We start from the raw sequence: 22,574 nt of genomic DNA on the forward strand, positions 1-22,574 counted from the left end.
TTCAGTACAGAAGATGATTTATTGTATTGTAACCAGGACTTCAGACACTTCCATTCCTTTCCTTACTACTTCTTCCACTTCTACTCTTACTCTTACTCTTGCTCTTACACTCTCTCTCTCTCTCTCTCCCGTTTACTCTCTTGCTCTCTTGGGCCTGCTCAGAGCTGAGTCCGGCAGCTCTGAGCAGTGCCCCTATACCCAAGCCCTTTACAATAAACCCCATGTGTCCCAAGACCTGCCTATAGAGATCTCTCCGTCTCCGTCCCGACCGAACCCGCCCGAAACCTACATTAGCTCACACATTAGCTATGCTGAAATAGAACATCTAGCTTAAGTCAATTATCAGGGAGCCATCTCTTGGAGCTATAAAGACACACAGGCATCAAAATAGAGGTAAATCACTCCAGTAGCATTAAGACACTGTCTGTTGTTTGATTATGAGGGGAGCCTGGTTGATTAGATCAAATTCACAACTTCTAGCTAAAATTAGGTCAAAGGAATCTAGATTTTGTCTTTAGCTTGACTTTTCCCTCCTTTTCCATAATATGTAAGTTCTTTTCTCCCCTGGTTCTATACTCTTCCTCTGGTTTGGTATGACTCCTAAACCGCTGATCAAAGTCCAGAGATGCCACAGTCAATAAAATGGTTACGGCATTAACCCGTAGTTCATAAATAATCCACAGGAATAGGAATATCCTTTGTTGTCTGTCTTTTGCAGAGAAACAATGAGGCCATGATTTATAGAGAGAGAACATAACCATAGCTGGAGGGAGGTACCGATGCTGCTGCAGAATTGTCAGGTGTGGAGGAAAACAAAAAAGTTGTTGATGGGTCATTAAACTTGGCAAAAATCTTTTACTAGTAAGCAGAGTCTTCAAAATAAAGTAGGATAATTCAAGAAGGAACTGACCAATAGTTTATATCAGGGTTGTCTGAGCAAATGTTGTCGCAAGATTAAGTTGTGCAGAGAGGGCGTGTGTCTGTGGAACTGTACCTTGTTTTACTCTTTGTTCTCAAGAGTAATTTGATATATAGTTGCTATAATAGAGCTTCTAAGAATGAGGAGATAATGCTAACATAATATGTTTATTAGTTTCAAAAATGATACTTGGTTTGGAAGCCAGTCTGCACAGGAAGATACCTTGACTCGTTCTCACAGTCTCTCTGTTACAACAGCATTCAGTGAAAGTAAGGGAGTATAGGGCAATATGACTCTTACGCATAGATGCTTATTTCCTTAAAAGTCTGTCAGGATCAACTGCTTGTATGTCACTATTCCTGTATCTAGGTTAAAATCTTACAGCCTAATTGCTACATACAATTTCCAGAATTGTTTTACTTTGAGAAGAATGACATCATTTGTTGATAAGTTGATGACTGAAGAATGATGAGGGGGTGCCTCTTGCTAGAATCCTTTTAAGAGCTTTTTGCAGCCCAGTAACAGGGATTCAAAGTGAAATTTTCTTTAACCTTTTTATACCAGCAAAACAGGCAACCTTTTTCATAGAAATACTCTGATATTAGACTGTCAGCTATTAAAATTCATGAATAAAGTGTTATTTTACTAAACCCATGAAGGTCTTTAAACATGACAGGTATGATGTCTGGGCTAAGCAAAGACCCAGCATTGTGTCTGACCTTTTCCAAAGGTTTCAGGGGACACTGCAAAACAGAATCAGTTAAACTTACTATAGTAAGTGTGGCTGAGAAATCATCTGGGTCAAAAAGTCATCAAGTGAAAAATTGGCATTCTAGATGTATAAGATTGATCACCTTTGGAAAACTAAGCTGCAAACTCAGCAATTAGGTAATACTAATCCTTTTTCTGTTTTTTCCTGTATTTTGGGGTAGGCCACTAGGAAGGAAGTAGCATGCTAGTGCAGTGTCGCTGCCTGGTTTCTTTACTTCAGTTCCACCTGCAGATTCCATACAATTCGAGAAGGCAGAAAGAACCGAAGCCCATGGTCTTCTTTCCTTTCCTCTGATTTTGGTGGTCATTTCCAAAAGCCAGTAGATTTATTCTCATTTTTAGTCTCTAATCTTAATATGTAAAAGTATGGTCACTGGCATGCCTGTGTGTATGAGTATTTATCTGAACCACAATAAAAGAAAAAAGTGATTTACACAAGCTGAAGCATTTTGTAGGAAAATGCCAGTTTCAGATGTTCTTGAATTGAAGCTAAACATGTTTAGAAATGTAAGGCTGTCAGCTTTAACCGTGAATTGTCAAATTTTGGCTTATCAATGTATTTAATAACCAGTCAGCTGTTATTTCCAAGAAAAGGAGGCAAAAAAGGAATGATTTTACCACACAGTATTTGAAATCGAAGCAGGAAACTTTATCTTTTGAGGTTGTGGTTGAGGTATTAAAGTACCGGATGATTTCTAGCATCAAAGTATTTAATGTACTACAACTTAGGGATCTGCTAGAACTATTTTAATGAAGTTCATTACAAAACTGATGGCTGTCTTTTTTTTTCCTTACAAAGGAACTGTCTGAATTGCTTTGAGATTTTAATTCCAAACAAGTTTTGCTGTGTGCTGAGTGATCTGATTTTAATGGATTTTCCGTTTTTTGGATCTGCTTAGTATTAGCAGTCCTTTTGCTTTGGTGAGATTTACTATTCAACAAGCTAGACAGTAAATAAAATTTACTTTAACAAGTAAATAAAATTTACTTTAACAAGCCAAGTTTCAAGAACCTCAGAAGATTTGAATTATAAACTGTTATTTAAAGTGATTGGGATCTTCAGCTAACCAGCCTTTGGTTCTTGCAGTGACGGTATTAGAACAGTCTCAGTTAAAAGGAAATAGAGCACCACAGACATGTATAGGCACAGATAATGCTACAGCTTCATTTCCCTTGCTCTTCCACTTGTTTTTCTTGAAATAGCATGGCCAGGCCGATTCTGCACTTCCCAGCCATTGTGGTCTGGGGGGAGTGGAGAGCAGGTGCTCAGGCGGCTGGAGCTGGCGGGGGTGGGCTGTGGTCACCCCGGCTGTCACCACTAGATGCCGATGTCCCCCCACCACACTCAGTACAGGCCCAGCTGCGGGAGAGCAAAGCTGATCTTCTTGCTGCTTGTACTTTGCTCTAATGTGGCAGAGGGAGGACAAGGATACCAGTTCTGTGCATTATTCTTCCAACTTCCTTTGTTGCAGCACTCCTCCTCTGAACTGTAGTGTTCTCAGGTCTCCATGCATCCTCATAGAAGCAGAATCCTCCTGCTTTGTGATGCTTCGTCTTACTATTCAGGTTATCTTTTCTGTCATATCGTCATTTCAAATGTCATGCAGTAATACAAGCCTCTGTGTGTACTCCCTGTATAGCTCCAGCCAGTGTTTCAGCACATACTGGCTATTCTGTATGGCTTGGATCACTCTGAAAAAGCTGTGCTGTGTCTGGACTGATTTCAAGTCAAAGTGGTTATTTCTATAAAACAAAGATTTTTGCTGGATGTCCTAGAGATTTATGATAGTTGTCTATGAGGAAGAGCTGTATGGTAGATTCAAAAGGGCTGTCATCCACAGACCGAAGCCCAGTTACTAGTGCTAAATCCCAGGGATTGTTTAGTGAGTTCATTAGTGACCTGAATGGTGGCACAGGGTGCACCTTCAACAAGGGAAGAGTGGCTGGTGCAGCAGAGGGTTGTGCTGCCATCCAGAAGGACCTTGACAGGCTAGAGAAATGGACTGATAGGACCCTTAGGAACAAGGTCCTGCACCAGAGAAGGATCAACCCCAGCACCACTACAGGCTGTCTGACAGGAAAGCAGCTTTGCAGAAGGGGACTGGGGATCCTTGTGGACACCAGGTTGATCACTGGCAAGCAGCGTACCTTTGCAGCAGAGAGACCAATAACATCCTGGGCTGCATTAGGAAGAGTTTTGACAGCAGGTCCAAGGAGGACCCCCTTTATTCACCACTGGTAAGGCCATACCTGATGTGCTGTCCAGTTCTGGGCTTTCCAGTACGAAAGAGGTGTGGAGCTACTGCAGAGAGCCTATGAAGATGATTAAGGAATTGGAGCATCTCTTGTGTGAGATGACGCTGAAATATCTGAGACTATTAATCCTAGAGAAGAGAAGGCTCAGGAAGATCACATCAATGTAGCCAGAAGATGTAACCAAACTTTTCTTTGTGGTATTCAGTGACAGTACAAGTGGTAGTGGGCACAGACTGAAATATTCCATTTAAACCAGAAGACAAAGTGTTTCCACTGTGAGGAGGATTAAACCCTGGAACCAGGCAGATGGAGACTCCATCTTTGGAGCAGTCTGCTCTTAGTGACCTTGCTTTGGACCAGGGAGAGTTGGATTATGCAGTCTCCAAAGGCCCCTGCTAGCCTTGGTGATTCTGTGAAGAGGAGTTAAATGAGGATTAGAGTGGCACAAAGAATAAATGGGGAGCATACTTGGAATTACTCTAGGAATAATTAAGAAGGAAAAGTATGAAAGTACTTTCCCTTCTGATTGTTTGAGAGAAGCCTTGGGGACTCTATCTTTCTTGAGAGTTGTGTGCTGCAGAGGGTGAGACAGGATCATGCATTAGATAGGAATGCTCTAGGAACCTCTACAATAGTCCAAACACTTGGGGTCAGAAGGTAGTGTCCTGAAGTCTAAAAGGCAATGTTGAATGTTTCACCAGTCATTCAGACTAACTGTCAGGAATCCTAAAAACAAGGACCAAGAGTTGATCTGAAGGGTGAATCAGATACTTAGGCAGATATCATTTGTAATTGTTTCTTAAAATTTGTTCTTCCATGAAGAAGGTTCCACAACATCCCTTGTTTGTACAATGTTCTTTCATTCGTGTTAGAAAGTTTTTTTCCTAGAATCTGACATGAGTTGCTGTCATCACAAATTGAGCTGCTTTTTTCTTCTTCTAAGTCTGGCAGCCGTTTCCCAGGAATCATTAAGGTTGTGCTCACCTCCCCCCTCTTTATAGGTCATATTGTTAAAATCTCGCCCTTTTTTATCTCATCAGGAGTTTCTGAAATTTGCCTGTGTCTGTTCTGTAGACTGATGCTCAAAACCAATATAGAAGCTTCCCAGACACTGAGGCCAGGGCAGTACATACTTCCAAAACCATACGTAAGATGCTTCTGATAGTCCATGCTGATTTAAGATCTCCAGCCCTGTTGAAGTGCATATTTAATTTGTGAACTAATCAAGCTTTTTGTCCTGCCCCTCTACCTGGTTATTCATTTTGTGCATTTGGCTCCCTCTGTCCCGTTGTAGTATTCTGAACTTGCTTGTGTTAAATTTCAGCTGTCTTATTTCAGATCATTCCTCTAGATAGTCCAGGTACTTTAGGCTTCTGATCTTTTTATCCCATCCCATCTTGCAGTTATCTGCAACTTACATAAACACGTGCTCTATTCCAGCATCCAGTTGGGACACATGGGAACCATAAATGCTGTCCCTGCTCAGCTCTGTCTTCAGCATCTTTGTGCCATTGTTAAATGCTGTGAGTCTGTCAGGATTGCTCAGACTTGAGAGGTAGAGGGCAGGGACAATACATGAGGGAGCTGTGGACTTAATCTGTCATGGGAGATTGTCCTATCTGCCAATATTAGATTACCTTTTCCCAGCATACCCACCATTGCACATCCTCCTGGATTTTCTCTGCTGTTGAGCAAATACAAATTTTTGCTTTCATGGTTACATGTTCTTCAAGGACAAGCAACGTTAATAATCACTGCGGTAGTTATTGATTGGTTGATTTGAGCTATAGGGTCCTTGCCTCTGGTCTCTTTCCCCGCAGTCATCTAAATGCATGGTGTGCCTACATCTTAGAATTTCAATGTGCCTGCTTTCACCAGAAATTTTCAGATTATGATGTCTAGAAAATCATATAGTCATGGTCATGTGAAAAGAGGGTACAAAGGATTGCACATGGTCCTGCAGAATCAGGGCTTTCTGCTTTACTGAGGACACAATATTGAGGTGAGGATGGTTTAGTTCCTTGCATGTGTAATGTTGAGATCAAGAGGATTGCAGTCTTATCTCTAAAACTGGGTTCCCTGGTACACTCCTGCCTGAGAACCCAGCGTGGACGTAAGCACCATGAGGTTCTGAAAACAGACTTTGCTTTTGTGTCCTGTTTAAAATCCACCTGTTGATCCTTCTAGGATTGTACTTTGTGTCTCTGATGAAATGGCAAATATACCCTGATCACTCAGAAATACTCATTCCCATTAAAATGCCTCTGTGCTTGTTGTCAGGAGTTGAAGATACTTTGTGAACGTTTTGTGTTGCAAGTCTAAGTCCATTTCCAGTTCTTCAGTGAAAATATTATGATTAAATAATGAACATTGAAATGTGCATGTGGCTTTTTTTTGTCTGACATGATTAAAATGCCTAATGGTATGTTTAAAAGTTGGACTTTATCACCAATGAAGAGTGCAAGCAGAGTTCTTTAAAAGGCCAAGACTGATTTCAAAGAACCTAGTGTTCTGAGAAATATTGCCTGCAGAAAATGTAACCATGTGGCACATTTTTTTGACTCTTAAGAACAACTATAGAGGCACTTCCAATATAAAGGATAGTAAGTAGTAAGTACTCTAGAGTAGTAAGGTATTCTAACTTCCATATTAAGTTGCATGGCTGGTAGGTACTACAAGTAAGGCTGTATAGATTTGTATCTGCAGGGGAATTTATTAAAATCCTTAAGGTTATTAGTTTTTTTTATTCTTCTGTTTATTAGACAAAGAAGATGGATATTTTTGGTTGAAGATTCCAGTCTAGAATAGGTGATTGTTTAGGATTTGTCTCTCCTGAGCTTAGCCAGGTGGTAAGTTACCCAGCCTGAGTCAGTTGTCTGAACTGGGTGGGGAGCAGTGGGTGCTTTGCAAGAAAGGTTTATCAGGTAGGCAAGGTGGATGAGATGAATGGAATAATTTCCTGCTGTTGGTGCCCTCTGAGCACTTCAGTAGCCACAGAAAAATTTTGGTCACCTGGATTAAATGCCTAAATTTTAGGTGATTGAAGTTGTTCCATGCTTTCCAGTTGCTCTCTATCATTACGCACTGAGTTGGCTATGAATGCAATGACTGCTTGCTGTGTACGTGTGAGCTCATTGGTCACAGCATGTCATTGGTCACATCTTAGGCCTGTCTGTGTACATTGAGGTGGTGGTGGATGTTACTGGTGCTGCCTTACTCTGCCCAAATACTGCTTACAATTACAATCTGCTTACAATTTCCTCACCTGTTTGTTTAGGTTAGGTTTTATGGCTGATATCTTCTGAATACTTCCAAGAAGAAATATTTGTAGTGTTGGATTAATCTTGCTGGTTAAGATGTCTGAATGTAAACAGCTGTATGTCTGCAGTGAGGCTTAAGCTCTTTTAATAATAGTCAGAGGAGCTGCAGGCAGTACTGTCAAGCCTAGAGCATAATTGTGTCATCCTAAACAAGACATTACATCTGATCAGCTGAAAGGCTGTCTAGACTTTGCTGACTACTGTGAGATTGTAGGTACTGAACCCACACATTGACATGAAGGTACAAATGGGTCATTGTACACATCTCTGTCCACAAGAAATACCCTACCCAGCATGTGTGAAAAAAGCCATGTAACAACATCTAGAAAACATTTTTCCTGCAACTTGAACGATCATCATCAAGCCTTCCCACAATATGTGCTAATTTGAAGAAACACAACTAGAGTGTTAACGAACCTTCCTGTAACTGAAAGCTTTCAAAAATCTTTGAACCTATTCACGTGCATTTTTGCTCAACTGTCATCATACAGTTCTGTGCAAAAGCAAAGGATCTGCTCCTTAAACATAGCTAATAGTTATGGTCTTAAGATGGAGCCTTAGATCTTCCTGAAGAAATTGGAAAGAGATATATCCAAAGTTTCCTGTTTTAGAAGAATTTGATAAACAGGTAAGTATATGGTAAACAGTGATTCCATCATGGTGATCTAGTTTACAGATTAAAACATTGCACTATTTAATGAGAGTGTAGACCTGCAAGCACAATAAGAATTACTACACTACAGGAGTAGATAACAGAATAAAACAGTGATGTATAAAATGTAGTACCAGCAAGATATGTGCCTTTGAGATTGAGCCGGAACAACAACTCCTTGAGATTTTAATCTTCTGTGAGGCAATGGTACTGGCTATCAAAGCAACTTTTTCTCAGTTTGGTCATTCTGTAAGCTTTTTCTGATTCTTAAAATCAGCTGGTCTTCTAGGGATAAAATTACCTTTTAAGTATTAGGAAACTTTTATTCCTGAGTGACTAATAAAAGCCATGGGAGAAATTGGAAGTCCAGTCGCTCTTTAAAAACAACCAGACAAAGTAAACTTCTTTTTATAGTTAGCTGTATGTTCAGCTGTTAAGGTGTAGTCTCCTGCCTCTCCCTGTTCATACCCAGAATATACTTTATACCTGTGTATTAAATACTGGGATACAAAAGTAGTTGATATACAAAACATGCAAGGCTCATGCAAGAAAACTTCTTTAACACTAAGATCTCTTTCCTTTCCTTCCTGAGTGCCTCTTATATTCTCACAGTTCTGTCTGTTTAGTCATGTACTGTGAAAATGGTTTGGTGCAGCAATTTGTTTTTAGGATAAAGTAGTTAACTGTTTCACTGGCTCTTCAATATAATAGAGTATTAGAAAGTTACTGTTAGAAGTATTTTGATTTCAAAGGGAAAGAGGTGGGGATTTTTTTTCATTTCATACATTTTTCCATATTTCAGATAATTATAGCTTACTATATTGATGTAAACTTGGTTCCAAAGCACTGTAAAAACATCTAGTCTATCTGTGTCCTTCATGTTGTACTTGAATGAATAGCTGTAAGCCTGATTAGGGAAACTGACTGGAAATGACTTATCTTTCCATTGTTTCAAGGTGACTTTTTCTCCTAATGAGAGTAATCTAGTTCTGCAGTGCAATTTAATACAATAAGGTATAGTATATCATCAAGCAAGGACAAAACCAGTATTTTTTTATCTTGTATTATTTATTTTGTGATTAGTCAAGGCTACATCATCTTGTAGATTTTCATGGCTATCAGCATTCCAAAAATCTAACCTGACTACTAGCCTGCCCTATCATCTTTTCTTTCCTTTATTCTCTGGTCTACCAAGAAAATAATTTAGTTTCTTTTTCGAGACACACAGATGTGCACCAGATGGCTTTGGATAGTTTCAAGGTCTTGATGAGTTATTGGAGTAATTAGTGTTGGTGTAAGTTTTGACACCTGACCATAATGTTGAACTGTGTATTCATCACGTTAAAACTTTTAAAGTATAAAGGTTTATTTTACTAAGACCTTTGATACAGTGCTTCAAATGTCATTACAGATAATACTATGTACCCACTTCATGGTCAGAAATGCTTTCATTAGTAAAATTTTTGGTCTTATACGGGGATCAAAGGCACTCTACATTTAGGTGATACAATAATTTTATGTTGGAAGGAATGGTAAGATACCATTCAGGAAATGATTTTAATGGTGATTTGGTAAATATTTCTAAAATATGAATATAAGATATTGAAAATTATACAGAAATTGATATATAAATATGATTTACAGGCTATGAAATTTAAAAAATAGCGGACATTAATTGAAAAAGGCCTTGTCCTGTAGGTCTGTGAAGTCTTGCTCTTTTGTGCAAATCTCTGTTGCCACATCAGGTTTTATACATTTGGATTTATAGTGTAAATGTGAGGATAACTATTAAAAAGTTTTGCTTCTGTGTATATTACTTCCAGATTTTGTTTCTTCTGTAATATATATACCTTCTAGATCTGATATACAGTATATATTGTTTTGATAGCTAAATCTGATTAAAATAAGAAATAATTACTTCTCTTTGACAGAGGAATAAATCCATTACTTTTCAATGTTCATCACTGTTAATCTGTGTGTCACTTGTAACACAACTGTCTTTGGATGTAGCTGTAACAGCTACATTATCATGCAGCCCTGGCCTTCATGATGTAGATATGTTACTTGATATTTTGATCTGAGAAACAGTTTTGAAACAAGATATTTTCATCCGCCAAAAATACCGAATTTTTTGCAATTAAAGCAGAGTAAGTAACTCCTGTACAGAAAAATAGTGTGTTAACGTTTAAACAAATAGGAATTCCGTGGGATTGCTGGACACTAATAGCATGTGTAAGTATTTACAGGATTGGAGCTTTTATAAAATCATAAGCAGAATTCGAGCTTTCTTTCCTTAAGAATCACTGCTTAGTCACTTCAGGCCTACCTATACTACTGTTTCCTTTCTGGTTCTGATTTGTTAATCCATGTGTCTGTTAAAGCACATTGGTTGAACAAAGGGAGAGCTGTGGAGGTATTGGAGCTCCTTGGAGTGGGGAGTATCACCCCTTATGTGGATTCAGTCTGCTCTCTGACCAGCTCTCTGTTTATTTAATATCTGTCCTTATCCTGTTGAAGATCTGATACATTCTTAACTCAGGTCTCCCTAGCCACATTAAAAATTAAGCTGCATAACTGGTTCATACAATTGTCATACTCTTTTGTTTTGAGACTGTGTATTTGCAGTAATTCACCTTGTCTGTGTAAGACTTTTCTTTCAGTGAGTGGGAAAGGGTAACATTCTCCAAAAGAACATTTGGAGCTTTTAGTGTCACAGGACTGACTCACTCTGTGCTTGTCCCCCTCCATTGACTGGAAGGAGCCAGGAAGACTTTTTAAAAAACACTTTGGAATTGGAAATACAACTTGCATGCTGCATGTAAGAGTTCATTTATTCTGTTGGGTTAGTACTCTGTCGTTCAAAACCATTTTAGGGCTGGAGTGTTCTTACCTTTTCTAGGTGTGGGACATTGGAGGACAGCCAAGGTTTCGAAGCATGTGGGAGCGTTATTGCAGAGGAGTCAATGCAGTTGTGTAAGTTTTCTTTTGTATGTCCACAGAAAATGTACTTTGCAACATACATTATTATAACATTAGGTATTACATTTAATGATATATAAATAAAATAGGTATGGTTTTTTTTCTGTCCACCTCCATCACATAAGAAGACCCATTGCAATAAAAGTAGTGTGTTTTGCACATGCAGCAACCCCAACATGTAAGTAATTGCATTTTCCGGGCCATTTTTTCCCTATGGGCTGTATTTAACTCTATCTTCCTGTATCAATAAATGCAGGGCTTATACAACTCTGGATTTTTCTAATGCTGTTGTCAGTATTAACATGTTTGTCACATTTCAGGTGTTATAATGCAAATTTCTGCAAGTAATGGTCAATACCATAAATAACTGTATTCTCATTGCAGTTACATGGTGGATGCAGCAGACTTAGAAAAAGTAGAAGCTTCAAAGAATGAGCTACACAGTTTGATAGATAAGCCACAATTGCATGGAATTCCAGTAAGTGTTTTCATTATTATTCTTACCTGAATATCAACAATGTAGCCTAAATCCTCATGAGTTGGTTCCTCTGGTCTCTTCAAAATACTAGGTTATATATGATGCAGCCTTGATGCATTGAGCAGTCTTAGAAAAATTACTGTGGTTTTTTTTTCATAGTACTCAACAACTTAAAAATACTGCAGTGTGTTTGTAAATTTTCTTGTGTAAAGGTCAGAATAGATTTGGAAAAATTATGTTTTCACATGTGGCATTATCAGACAGTGATTACTTCCAGTCAGTCCCTTGTTGGCTGGATTTCAATCAGTGACTCAGGTACGTTTCTGGCAATATCTTAAGGCATGTGAGATCCATCTTTCTGCAGGTTGGCACATAGTAACTTCAAGTAGTGTCCTCTGCCTGCAGAGATTGTGTAGGAGCTTGGCTTTTATGTGTCCTGACGTTTTCTTGACTTAGTATTTCAAACTAAATTGTGTGGAAAAAATGCAAATACGCATCTGTTCTCCAGTTGGAAGTGTCAAAGAATAGTGTATTCAGTGGAAATTCTCATGAGGAATTACGAAGATGTAGACTATGTTGTTTCTTTAAATGCAATCTGCCAATTTAGGAATCCATCAGGTTATCGTTGGTCTTACGTTGACGCCACCAAGCAAGAGTTCGTACCTTGATTATAAGAAGGAAAACAGTTGTACATACAAATGAGGAAGAAGTTGCTCACAACCTGATGGCTCTTCCTTGGCCCCCATTTTTGTAAGCAGTTACTTGGACACTTGGCCACTACAAGTAATCTTAAGTTATCTGAGGATGAGTAGACAGTGTAAGGACTTCAAGAACATAGCTGAACTGTGTCAAAACACTGTCAAAGCCACAGAAGGAACTTACATTAAGATAAGCCACCACAACAGGAACTTGAGATAAGTACAGACACCACAGCAGGAAGGAGCTAATTCCAGGCGTAATGAAGCTGAAGGTTTAGTTATCATCTGGACATCCCACTTATCCACACATTGCCACCATGGCAAACTGTGGGAAAGGAAGTAAATGTTCATACCCATGCCATCCCAAGTTATGGGAATGGCATCTACACCGCATGGATACCTGGGACTTGGTGTGTATAAGTATAGAGTCAGTCTCCTTCTCTCTCTCCCTCCTCTGCTCCCACTATTCTCAAAGAAGAATTTTTCAAGTGATTCTCCATCTTTTTTTATAAGGTTTGCTATTATTGTTGTGATCTTATATTTTAAATATCTATTGAACAAGTCCTACAGAAATCTGTAGTTACGCTGTTCATGGGGAGTGACATTGCCTGTCCTTTGCACTCTCTTCACAGGCTTTTTTGCTTCTCACTTTTCCTTACTGAAATGATTGGTCTCTCGTATCTTCAGTAGTATTTAATTAAGTTCCTTGCCTTTTATATGTTATAATGTCACATTCCAAATGCCCAGCCTGACCAGCACAGTAATTTCCAAGGTGCAGTGATATATTTTTTACTTACTTTTATTTCATATGTAGTAATTAGTATTGAACTTCCTTCAATTTATTGTGCTCAGGATTTGGCACTATAGATTTTAAAGCAACCTTATTAATCTTGACTGCAAGTAATGAGTTTAATATGTTCCAGATTCATGGGATATAATGGGACAGTCTTGAGTTAGAATTGTAGCACATCTAGAAAACAATAATGCAATCCTAACTAGAAAAGCCTTCAGTTGCTTACTTTATCTTAGAATGTGCTCAACCCAATTATCTGATCTTCATTTATACTTAAAGCCTTAAATAGGAACTCTGAAGTTCCAGCATCTGTTTGGTAAATTTTCTGCATTTCTTGTACTTAATTCCTAATGGCTGCCTTTTAGATTTCTACCATGGATGCTCAAAGTGGAGGGAGAGGAATTGGTCATTTGGCTGGTGTATAGGTGATACTTGATTTGGAGGCTGAGCTGTTCAGTGCATCAGTGTTAAGAAGCAAGGGAGCAAAAAAAAGTAGAGAGAATTGTGTCTGGGTGTTTAGGACCCAGCCTCTGCTGCTGGGGCCCTACTTTTGATTAATGTCAGTCTGGTTCTCTGAATTGAATATCCTTCAGCAGCTTGAGTGCACCTGATGCATGCTTTCTTCCACATTTCTTTGCATTTAATCTGACACCATCCTGTAATGCCATCCAGAATGGAGATATTCACTTCCAGAGGAGGCTTTTGATACTAATACACCCAGAAATAATTTGATCCAGTTTTCAGAGGGTATACATCCAGCATCTGGCCCTGATGAGGAGCAGGCTTTCCATGATGCTCCCACAGTCATTGGTCATTTTGAATATGTCCTCTATTGCATTCTAAATAGCTGCAAGATCCAGAATAATGCCAATTAAAAGTTAAAGACAAAAATAAACTTCCATTGCTCCTGGATTTAATATGCATATGAATGATTTCTTTCAGGTGTTAGTTCTTGGAAATAAACGAGACCTCCCAGGTGCACTGGATGAGAAGCAGTTAATTGAGAAATTGTAAGTAGCTGGCTTCGGTAAAAAGCTGAGACATTGTGAAATTTGATATGTAAGTCAAAATCATTGGTAGTCATTGGCAATAACTGTCTATAAAAGATGCTGTTTTCCATTTTCAGATATTCCACTTTGAGCTCTGCTGGCACCTGATGTAGTGATCTAGGCTGATAACTGACTGCAGTAGATTTGAACCTCTCTTGATTGTTGTTCTGGTTGTGTAAAGTTATTTCAGATAATCCTGTTTTCCCATACAACTGCTCTGGATAGTAATAGGGTCATTTTGAATTTTCACAGTACATTGCAGTGTCAGTTCAATGCTTGAATGGCATTAGAACAGAACCATTTCAAACTACTGTTGGTAAATTCAAGCAAGTCAGGTACTTTTGCCATATATCCAAAGCATAACTTAGGGATTACTGAAACTAACAAATTGATGCATAGTAAGCATAATTGTAAAGAAAATACACAATTTTGTAAAAATGATCAGTATAGCACTAATTTTGTGAAACAGGGTTCACAAGTCACATAATTTTAATTAGTAGAAAGTGAAGTTTTCGTATAGTAAGGGTGGTCCAAAGTCTGGGCTACTAAACTGGGGCTCACAGAATGGCTGAGGTTGGAAAGAACCTCAAGGTCATCTTGTCTATCCCCTGCTCAAGCAGAACCTTTTGTCCCTTGGAGCTAATTGCTCTGGACCATGTCCAGACATCTTTTGAACATCTCCAAGGATGGAAACTTTGCAGCCTTTCTGGGCAACCTTTGCCAGTGCTTGGTCACTCTCAGAGGTAAAAAATGTTTCTGTGTGTTCAGAGAGAGCTTCCTGTGTTTCAGTTCATGGCCGTTGCCTCTTGTCCCATCACTGGGCTCCATCTTCATTACAGGCTCCATTCAGATTTTTGTACACGTTAATAGAAGTTCCCTAAGCTTTTTCTTTAGGTTAAGCAGTCTCAGCTCTTCAGCCTTTCTTAGTATGTGAGTTGCTCCAGTTCCTTAATTATTCTGGTCATCCTTTATTGGACTCTATCCCATAGATTCATATCCCTCTTGTACTGATGGTGCATAGCTGTCAGGTAGAGCCTTACTGATGCTGAGTAAAAGGGAAGGATCACCTCATTCAGCCTGCAGGCAGCACTCCTAATGCACCCCAGAATACCATTAGTATTTTTATCACACTGCTTGATCATGTTTAACCTGGTGACCCACCAAGACCCCCAGGTCGTTTTCTGCAAAGCTGCTTTTCCAGAAGTTGGCATAAGACGTGCTGGTGCCTGGGGTTGTTCCTCCCCAGGTGTAGGTCTTTGCACTTCCCCTCGTTGAGCTGCAGGAGGTCCCTGTCAGCCCTTTTCTCCAGCTTGTGGAGGTCCCTCTGGGTGGCAGCACAACCCTTTGGTGTATCAGCCACTCTTCCCAGTTTTCTGTCATCAGCAAATTTCTGCTTTGCCCCATCATTTGCGACAAATGAAGATGCAGAACAGGATTGGACCCAGTACTGGTTCCTGGTGTACACTGGTAGTCACTGGGCTCCAGCTTGCCTTCATGCCACCGATCACCTGCTGTTCAGCCACTCTTCAGTCCATCTCACCATCTTGCATCCAACCCATACTTCCTCAGCTTCCTCAGTCTATGGGGATATTATGGAAGACACTGTCAAAGCCTTACTCAAGTCAAGGTGCACAATATCTGTTGCTCTCCCGTCATCTACCAAACTGTAGATTTCATTGTAGAAGGTTATTGAGTTGGTCAAGCATGATTTCACTTTTGTGAATCCATGCTGACTACTCCTGATCACCTTCTTGTCTGTCACATGCCTGGGAATAGTTTCCAGGATTAGTTGCATCATCACCTTCCCAGGAATCAAGGTGAGTCTGACTGTCCTGTACTTCCCTGGGTCTTCCTTCCTGCTTTTTCTGAAGAGTGATGTTTGCCTTCCTCTACTCTTAGGCACATTTCCCAGTCGACATGGTTGTTCAAAGGGTATTGAGTGGCCTCACAATGACATCAGCCAGTTCCTTTATCACTTGTGGGTGCATCCCACCAGGGCTGATGGACTTCTATATGTCAGGTTTGTGTATTTATTCCCTGATCTGGTCCTCTTCCATTAAGGGTACAACTTCTTTGCTCTTAACTTTTGATCTCTGGGGCCTGGGGTTTCTGAAGGCTCTTCTTGCTAGCAAAGGCAGCATATTCATGTCCTGTGTAACCAGGTCCCCTGTCTCATTGAGCAGTGGGCCCACATTTTCTCCTGTCTTCCATTTGTCACTTTCTAGTTTCCTTTGACATCCCTCATGGGATCCAACTTCAGCTGGGCTTTGGCTGACCTGCTAGTGTCTCTGCATTCGTGGACAATGTTTTTTTATTCTTCCCTGGTTACCTGTCTCTGCTTTGACCTTCTGTATGCTTCCTTTTTATTACTGGGTTTTGCCAAGAGCTTGTTGTTCATCCACTTAATGCCTTTTTGTTTTTTTGCCAGGCTTGTTAGGATAGGTTACTCTTAAGTTTGGAGATGAACTTTGAGTATTAACCAGCTTTCTTAAGCCCTTCTTTGCTACAGGGCCTTATTACATGGGACTTTTCCAAGCAGATCCCTGAAGAGGCCAAGTCTGCTCCCTGAAGTCCAGGCAGGTCCCTATTTAGTTCTCTTCTTTACTAGAGTCTCTCGTGTGGTCTCCAGACTTCTCAGTGCCTTCACTCTTCACCTGCTTCCGGAAAATGTTTTGTGCATGTCTGTGTCACTTGTGTGAGGATAAATAAATGAAAAAATGACAAAGTGCTCAGAAACTCTGAGGGGGGTAGGAGAATTCCCAAAAAGAAGTTGATTAAGAATCAGTTTCTTCCTAAATGTAGAAGCATCCTTTCAGTAGGAGTCAGGTCTGATATATTAATATGATATAGTAAACATCCTGAAGATAAATGGTGCAATCATTTGAGTATTATTATTTTGTTAAGATTTACTGGAGATAAAAACTTGGAATTCTAAGTGAAAAGAATAAAAGGTGAATGATAAGACATGGGTAATACTTGGTTGCGACCCCAAAATGTTATTTTTAGCTTATGGATTTCTGTGGTTTTATTTCTCACTATTACACTGATCTAATGAGAAATTCAAATTTTTGTGAAATGACTTTATAACCTTTTAATCCTTATAGTTTAAGAAATGTGTGGTTTTCTGTGTGCAGTGGCATATTTTAAGAATTTAACATCTGAGACTAGAATTGAACCCACTGAGTAAAAAGCAGAAAACATATAATTTAATGGAAATTCCTGATTTCAGTGTTTGTGGAGTTATAACAGTACTTATCGTTTTTGTTTCTGTAGAAACCTTTCAGCTATTCAAGACAGAGAAATCTGTTGCTATTCTATTTCCTGTAAAGAGAAGGATAACATAGGTAAGCTTCTTCTGGTGTCATCAGTGTATGCTTTGTACTTTGGATCAGATCAGGTTTGAACATCTACCTCCACTATTATTGAAAATCTCAATTTACATCAAAAGATATTTTGCAAATATTGTATGTGGCTGTATTTGTTTCAACATAGAATTATTTGTAATTTAAAAATAACTTGTAGAAATATTTAGTTCCATGAGAAGTTAATTTGACAGGGACCTTGGAAAAGCATATTTAAAGCCTGGAGTAATTGAATCCTTTACAAGAAACCTGTGTTACTTTTGAAAAAACAGTAGCTGCTTTATGAAGGCCTTCCAATTATTAGGTGATCCTAAAAAATTTTGGTGATTTACTCTATACATGATTTTATTTGGTAAGCAGGTTTTACGTGCATGTGGCTGTTCCTCGAACTGAGGGACTGGTGCTTTTTTCCAACTGGAAATGCAACGAGTGTATCCTGTAGTCAGTGAAGACCTGTCCCTCCCATGAACTTGTCCCATCTGCCTTTGCTTTTTGCCTTTTCCTCTCTTTTCTATCTTCTACTTTCCTGTCCCTTTCCTCTGTTATGTTCTCCCATTCCCTTCCCTCCACAAGGCAAGAGGAAGGGATGAAGCACAGGCTGAGCCAGCAGCAGTTGCCTGGGGGCAACTCTGTGCCACCCTTCTCTGCATGCTGCTAAAACAAGTGCTGGATAGAGGGATACAGCCTGGCTAGATATTTATAGCTGCTGCATGAGGAAGCCAGACTTGGTAGAAGAGCTGGGCAGCTCTGTAGGGCTCAGCTGAGTGAGGAACTGTGAGAGTGGGAATGGGAAGAAAGCCAGTGTCTCTCAGCAGTAGGGGAAATTTCCATCCTACACAGAGGGGACCAGGTAGTGGAGATGGTGACGAGACCAACATGGCACCTGGACTTCAGTGAGCTGGGGGAGATTTCAGCTGTGTGCACAGATGTCAGGCAGTGAGGGCTTCGCCTGGAAGTGGTGTACATTTGGGTATGTTAATTTGAAGGAGACCAGACCCAGGTTTGCTGCAGTTTGGGGTGCAACTGTTACCTCTGAGTGAGGGAAATGCGCGGAAGGTTCTGTTACACTGGGGAAGATCAGACTTCAGGAGATAAGGACTCTGGAAGACAACACAGGATAATCTCAGTAGTTGAAGGGCAGTGAATGTGATCAAGGTTTTTGAAACGCTGTGCTTGATCCTCGTCAAATTGGCAAGGCTGCAGTGAAGATTCTCAAAAGTGGGATTATGACTGGAAGCTAGTAAAACCAACTTAAATTCTGAATGAATCCTGGAGAAAACAGATTCTGATCCTGGTCCATTTATATGGATGTCGTGGAGGAAAAAAGCATGCAACAAAAAGCATGCTAAAATTTGCATGAAAGAAGGATCATTGATGCAGGGCAGTGTAGATCACTTACTTGTGGAAGTTCTGGGAGTAGTGATGAAAAAGACTCAAATCCTAACTGAGACTTGGTCAAGTGTCTTCCAGTGTAATATTGTGTCTAGAAAGACTAGCCAGATTCTTGAATATTTGCCAAAACCAAGATAAAAAATAGGAGCACACTGCATATACCATGTGCGTTTGGGACTGTGTGGGTATTGTTGGCGCACCGTGTGTCATATTTTGAGGAAGACCTTGAGAAAAGAGGTTGGGTGAGAAGCTAGGGAGACCAAAGGGCTGGAAAGTAGCATTTATAATGAAAGACTGTTATGCAAATATATTTAGCTTATTAAATTGATGAAACTACTAGTCTATTAAAGAGAAGACTGGGAGCTGTCTTCTTTCTCTGCATTTTTGATTGATGTCAATGCAGTTGAATGAGATGATACTGGTTTTTCAGTGCAAGCTGCAGCCTAGCTAACTGGTCTCATTAGGAGGTACAGGTCTAAGGCTGCCAGTTACTGTGTCCTGAGAGACTGTGGAAGATTATTACATAGTTATTAGCTTTTCTATAAGTGCTGTGGGTTGCTTTTGTCTGCAGTCTCAGTGCCTAAGCTGGTCTGCAAGGATATTCATGGAGTGCTGTCTTGAACTTATGACAGATATGGCAACAAATTTCAATTTGAGGGCTAGAGCTGCTGCTGCCTCCTGACATCCTTCCTGCCTTCCTGACAGATGTTACTGCCTTGAGGCAAAAACATCTAATCTGCTCATGAATCAGTTTGTGAACTGCTGCAGTTTTCAGCTCAGTGCATTAGATTGCATCAGGAGGGGTGCCAATTTCAGCTATCAGATTTTAGTCCAGTGTTGCATGTCTTTCAGAGACCTTGGACTCCTACAACCTACCTAAATGGCTTCTTAATGTATTGTCAGGTGTTTGCCCTTCTCATTTCTTCTGTTTGTGTATTTGGCTTTGTTCTCACACAGCATTTCATTCTAGTCTGGATTTTACAGTTCATTTTATGGTCATCCTAAATCTTTGCTTTTTCAACAGCTCCTTATCTATGGCTTAAAGAACTTGATGTCAGTCATCGTATTTCAAGAATACAAAATGCACATGATTTAATAACATACAAAAAACTAGAAAAGGGCCACCTGGAGGTTTAGATTCTGAACTTTAATTATGTGTGAATGAGAACCTGTGATTTCTGGGTTTTGTTTGGTCGGGGTTTTTGTATTTGTATTAACCTGCTGGTGTTCTGTTGTGCTTCTACAGTCTGCAAACAGACTGTTGAGTTTCTCATTTTGTTTCATCTATCCTGGCAGACATAACATTACAATGGCTTATTCAGCACTCCAAATCAAGAAACTGTTGAAGAAAAGTTTTGCTGAAGATAACTCTTCCCCAGTCACTTTGACTCCTATCAGCTATACACACTGAAAAGATAAGGAATGCAACTGTGTACTACCAGGACTCACTGTGGTCATATTTGTTAACAGAAGTAAATCTGAGTTGTAACTTGTCTATTTTGATTCTTTATTTTTTGAATCCAGATATTTGTCTGCCTAGGTGAAATTCCTGAACGCCTTAATACATGACTGGAAGAAACCGATTTTTTGAGCTGAAATGTTTTAAGTTTATGCATGCCAATTGTCAAATACATAGTAATTTTTTTCTAATTTGAAACTGAATAAACTGTGCAGTGGAAACAAATGACTGTTTTTTTTGAGTGTAGCATATAATTATTCATACAGAATGTTTTCCCTGTGAACACATGTAGTTAAATACTAATAATCAATTAAAACTATAATTAAGAGCTGCTTATTTGAACAAAATGCTGATACTCAGAACACTTTCAAATACTCTGGAGAGAAGTTATTTACGAAGTTATGTATCTGTAGTTACTTAGTTTTTCCAGTCACTAATGTGAATTATTCATATGAATATTCTTTTGGAATTGAAAAATAAATTCTAGACAATCCCATCCTTCTTTATTGGGAGAGGAAAGAGTCTGGAATTGCAGTGGGTGTTTTTCTTAAACAGAGTGTGAAATAGAGAGCAGGTGAGATCACGTGCAATCCTCTTTGACATTATTAACCCCAAATTCATGGATTTCCTAAGCATTTTTACTGTAAATGAAATGGTTTTCATGGTGTTTCTGGACTACTCTGTCCATTCCTGAAACTTTAGAATTTTCAAGTATGCAACATAAAATGGCTGGGCTTGGAAGTAGGATTAGTCCTTTTGAGACTAAGGAAGCAATTCACTTTTAAAATTTTGATGCTTTGCTAACATCTTACAGATACTTGCTTCCAAGTTCTTCACTTAAAAAGCACTCTGATGGGAGCTTTTCTGTGAGTATGGAAATTCTATTACACATGGAAAGTTCATGTCAAGAAATAGTAGACAGACACTGAGTCGCCAAGTGTTTCAAGGACACTTGCAGATCTAAGAGGGAGAAGTTCAGGCATGGTGTTCTAAAGATGCGGTAAATCCACCAATTGCTATAGTATTGAAAGGGCAATAAGTCTTTTATGCAGTTCTTGCAGTTAAGTATATGAACTATAGAAATAGCTACATTTTTTTTGTCACTTCTATTTGAGGATGCTCTGAGGCTAGTGGATCTGGTAAGCTGCTAAAAACATATGGCAGAGACTTGATAACATCTTTCTTGAGTGTCATCAGAATGCTACTACAAATGCGACAAACATCACAGCACTTGTTGATAATATTTGCAGTCGTACCTGCAGAGGTGTGGCCACAGGGGCTCATTGTTCTGTAGTAACAGGAAAAGAATTTGACTGAGTGCTGAGTGCTCAGTACATAAGTGGTGGATGCTCCTGAAATGGGATGTTGCAAATGACCTTCCAAAATCTGACATCTAATCCATATAGTGACAATTTGTATGGTGAAAAAACAGCACTCAGTGGCAAAGGTGACGAATTTCAAATGCTCTTGTTGCTCATGGACTTTTGAAGGAGTAGAGCCATTGCAGAATATACTGGAATTGCGCTCACTGTGCATACAACACATGAGCTGCTTCTGCACCAGTGGTCTCAATATCCTCCCTGTTGTGCTTTCTAGCAGTAGTGCCTCATCCTTCAGAACTATCATCCTGGGGTGGAAAGTCATGCTTCTGGCATAAGAGCTCCACATAAAATCTCACTGAATCACTCCTTAATCTGGACCTCTCTTGCCCCTTTGCTGCAGGAGGCTTGTGGGAGTGGACATGACTTCTTTGCAGGTGTATTGCAGTTGGTAAGAAAGGCAGTACTGGCTACTATCCTTCCCTTGCTTTGCTCAGTGTAGTATTTCCTTGGGAGGTGACCAAAGAAGTTAACTTCCTGTGTCTGGTATACACATTATCAAGTACCACTGCAAGCTGAGGACAACCTGTGGAGGGGGGAGGTCGGGTTTGAGATTGGCTGAATGAAGTATATTGGGAATAAGAGGTGAAAATTAGCAATTTTGTTATTAAAATTATGCCATTTACAGTATATGGTGATTTTTTTCCTCATTTCTCCTACTGTGTAACCTTGTATCCAAACCTTAGGCAAATCAGCACAGGCACTGGTTGCACTGTTTCCATTTGGAGCAGCCTGTCTGTTTTTCAACAATTTGCCTTCAAGTAACTTTTCAGAATGGGCTTAGCTGCAGGTGAGTGTTTACTGTCACATTCAATAGCTTTGTGGGAAGGATGAATTGTAGATGACTGACAACTGTGACATCTTATTTCTGAGACTCTCTATTGCCCGGAAGTGTTATACAGATCTCGACCACTGGAGACATTACTGCAGCAAAATTGTTTGGAGAGGTCACAAACACATCTACCAGGGAGCCTCTGTTCAGGGAGTGTCCCCTTGCTCAGGCAGCAGTACATAATTCAGTGCCTTGCATGGATCCACACTAGGAGTGTTTCAGAAGCAGGGAGGGC

The 22,574-nt window shown here is 39.6% G+C and overlaps 1 protein-coding gene across 4 annotated transcripts in view; it reads left to right on the forward strand.

Annotated features, from left to right (window-relative positions):
* LOC121659736 (ADP-ribosylation factor-like protein 8B) overlaps window positions 1-20,353 on the forward strand; it is a 26,424-nt gene extending 6,071 nt beyond the window's left edge. Inside the window, exons 3-7 of one of the 4 annotated variants that reach the window (XM_042018183.1) lie at window positions 10,818-10,891; window positions 11,282-11,375; window positions 13,809-13,876; window positions 17,189-17,259; window positions 19,966-20,353. In XM_042018183.1, the coding sequence (XP_041874117.1) occupies window positions 10,818-10,891; window positions 11,282-11,375; window positions 13,809-13,876; window positions 17,189-17,259; window positions 19,966-20,015 (357 nt within the window). In that variant the 3' untranslated portion in view covers window positions 20,016-20,353. Of the gene's footprint in view, window positions 1-10,676; window positions 10,737-10,817; window positions 10,892-11,281; window positions 11,376-13,808; window positions 13,877-16,424; window positions 17,260-19,965 lie in introns of those variants that run through there. The other 3 variants (XM_042018184.1, XM_042018180.1, XM_042018185.1) reach the window with 3 other exon arrangements.
* Window positions 20,354-22,574: the final 2,221 nt, after the last annotated feature.

Source organism: Corvus kubaryi, unplaced genomic scaffold (genome assembly GCF_017639235.1).
Source record: "Corvus kubaryi isolate FWS band 111438036 unplaced genomic scaffold, C.kubaryi_AGA036_p1.0 137, whole genome shotgun sequence".
Taxonomy (NCBI): Eukaryota; Metazoa; Chordata; class Aves; order Passeriformes; family Corvidae; genus Corvus; species Corvus kubaryi.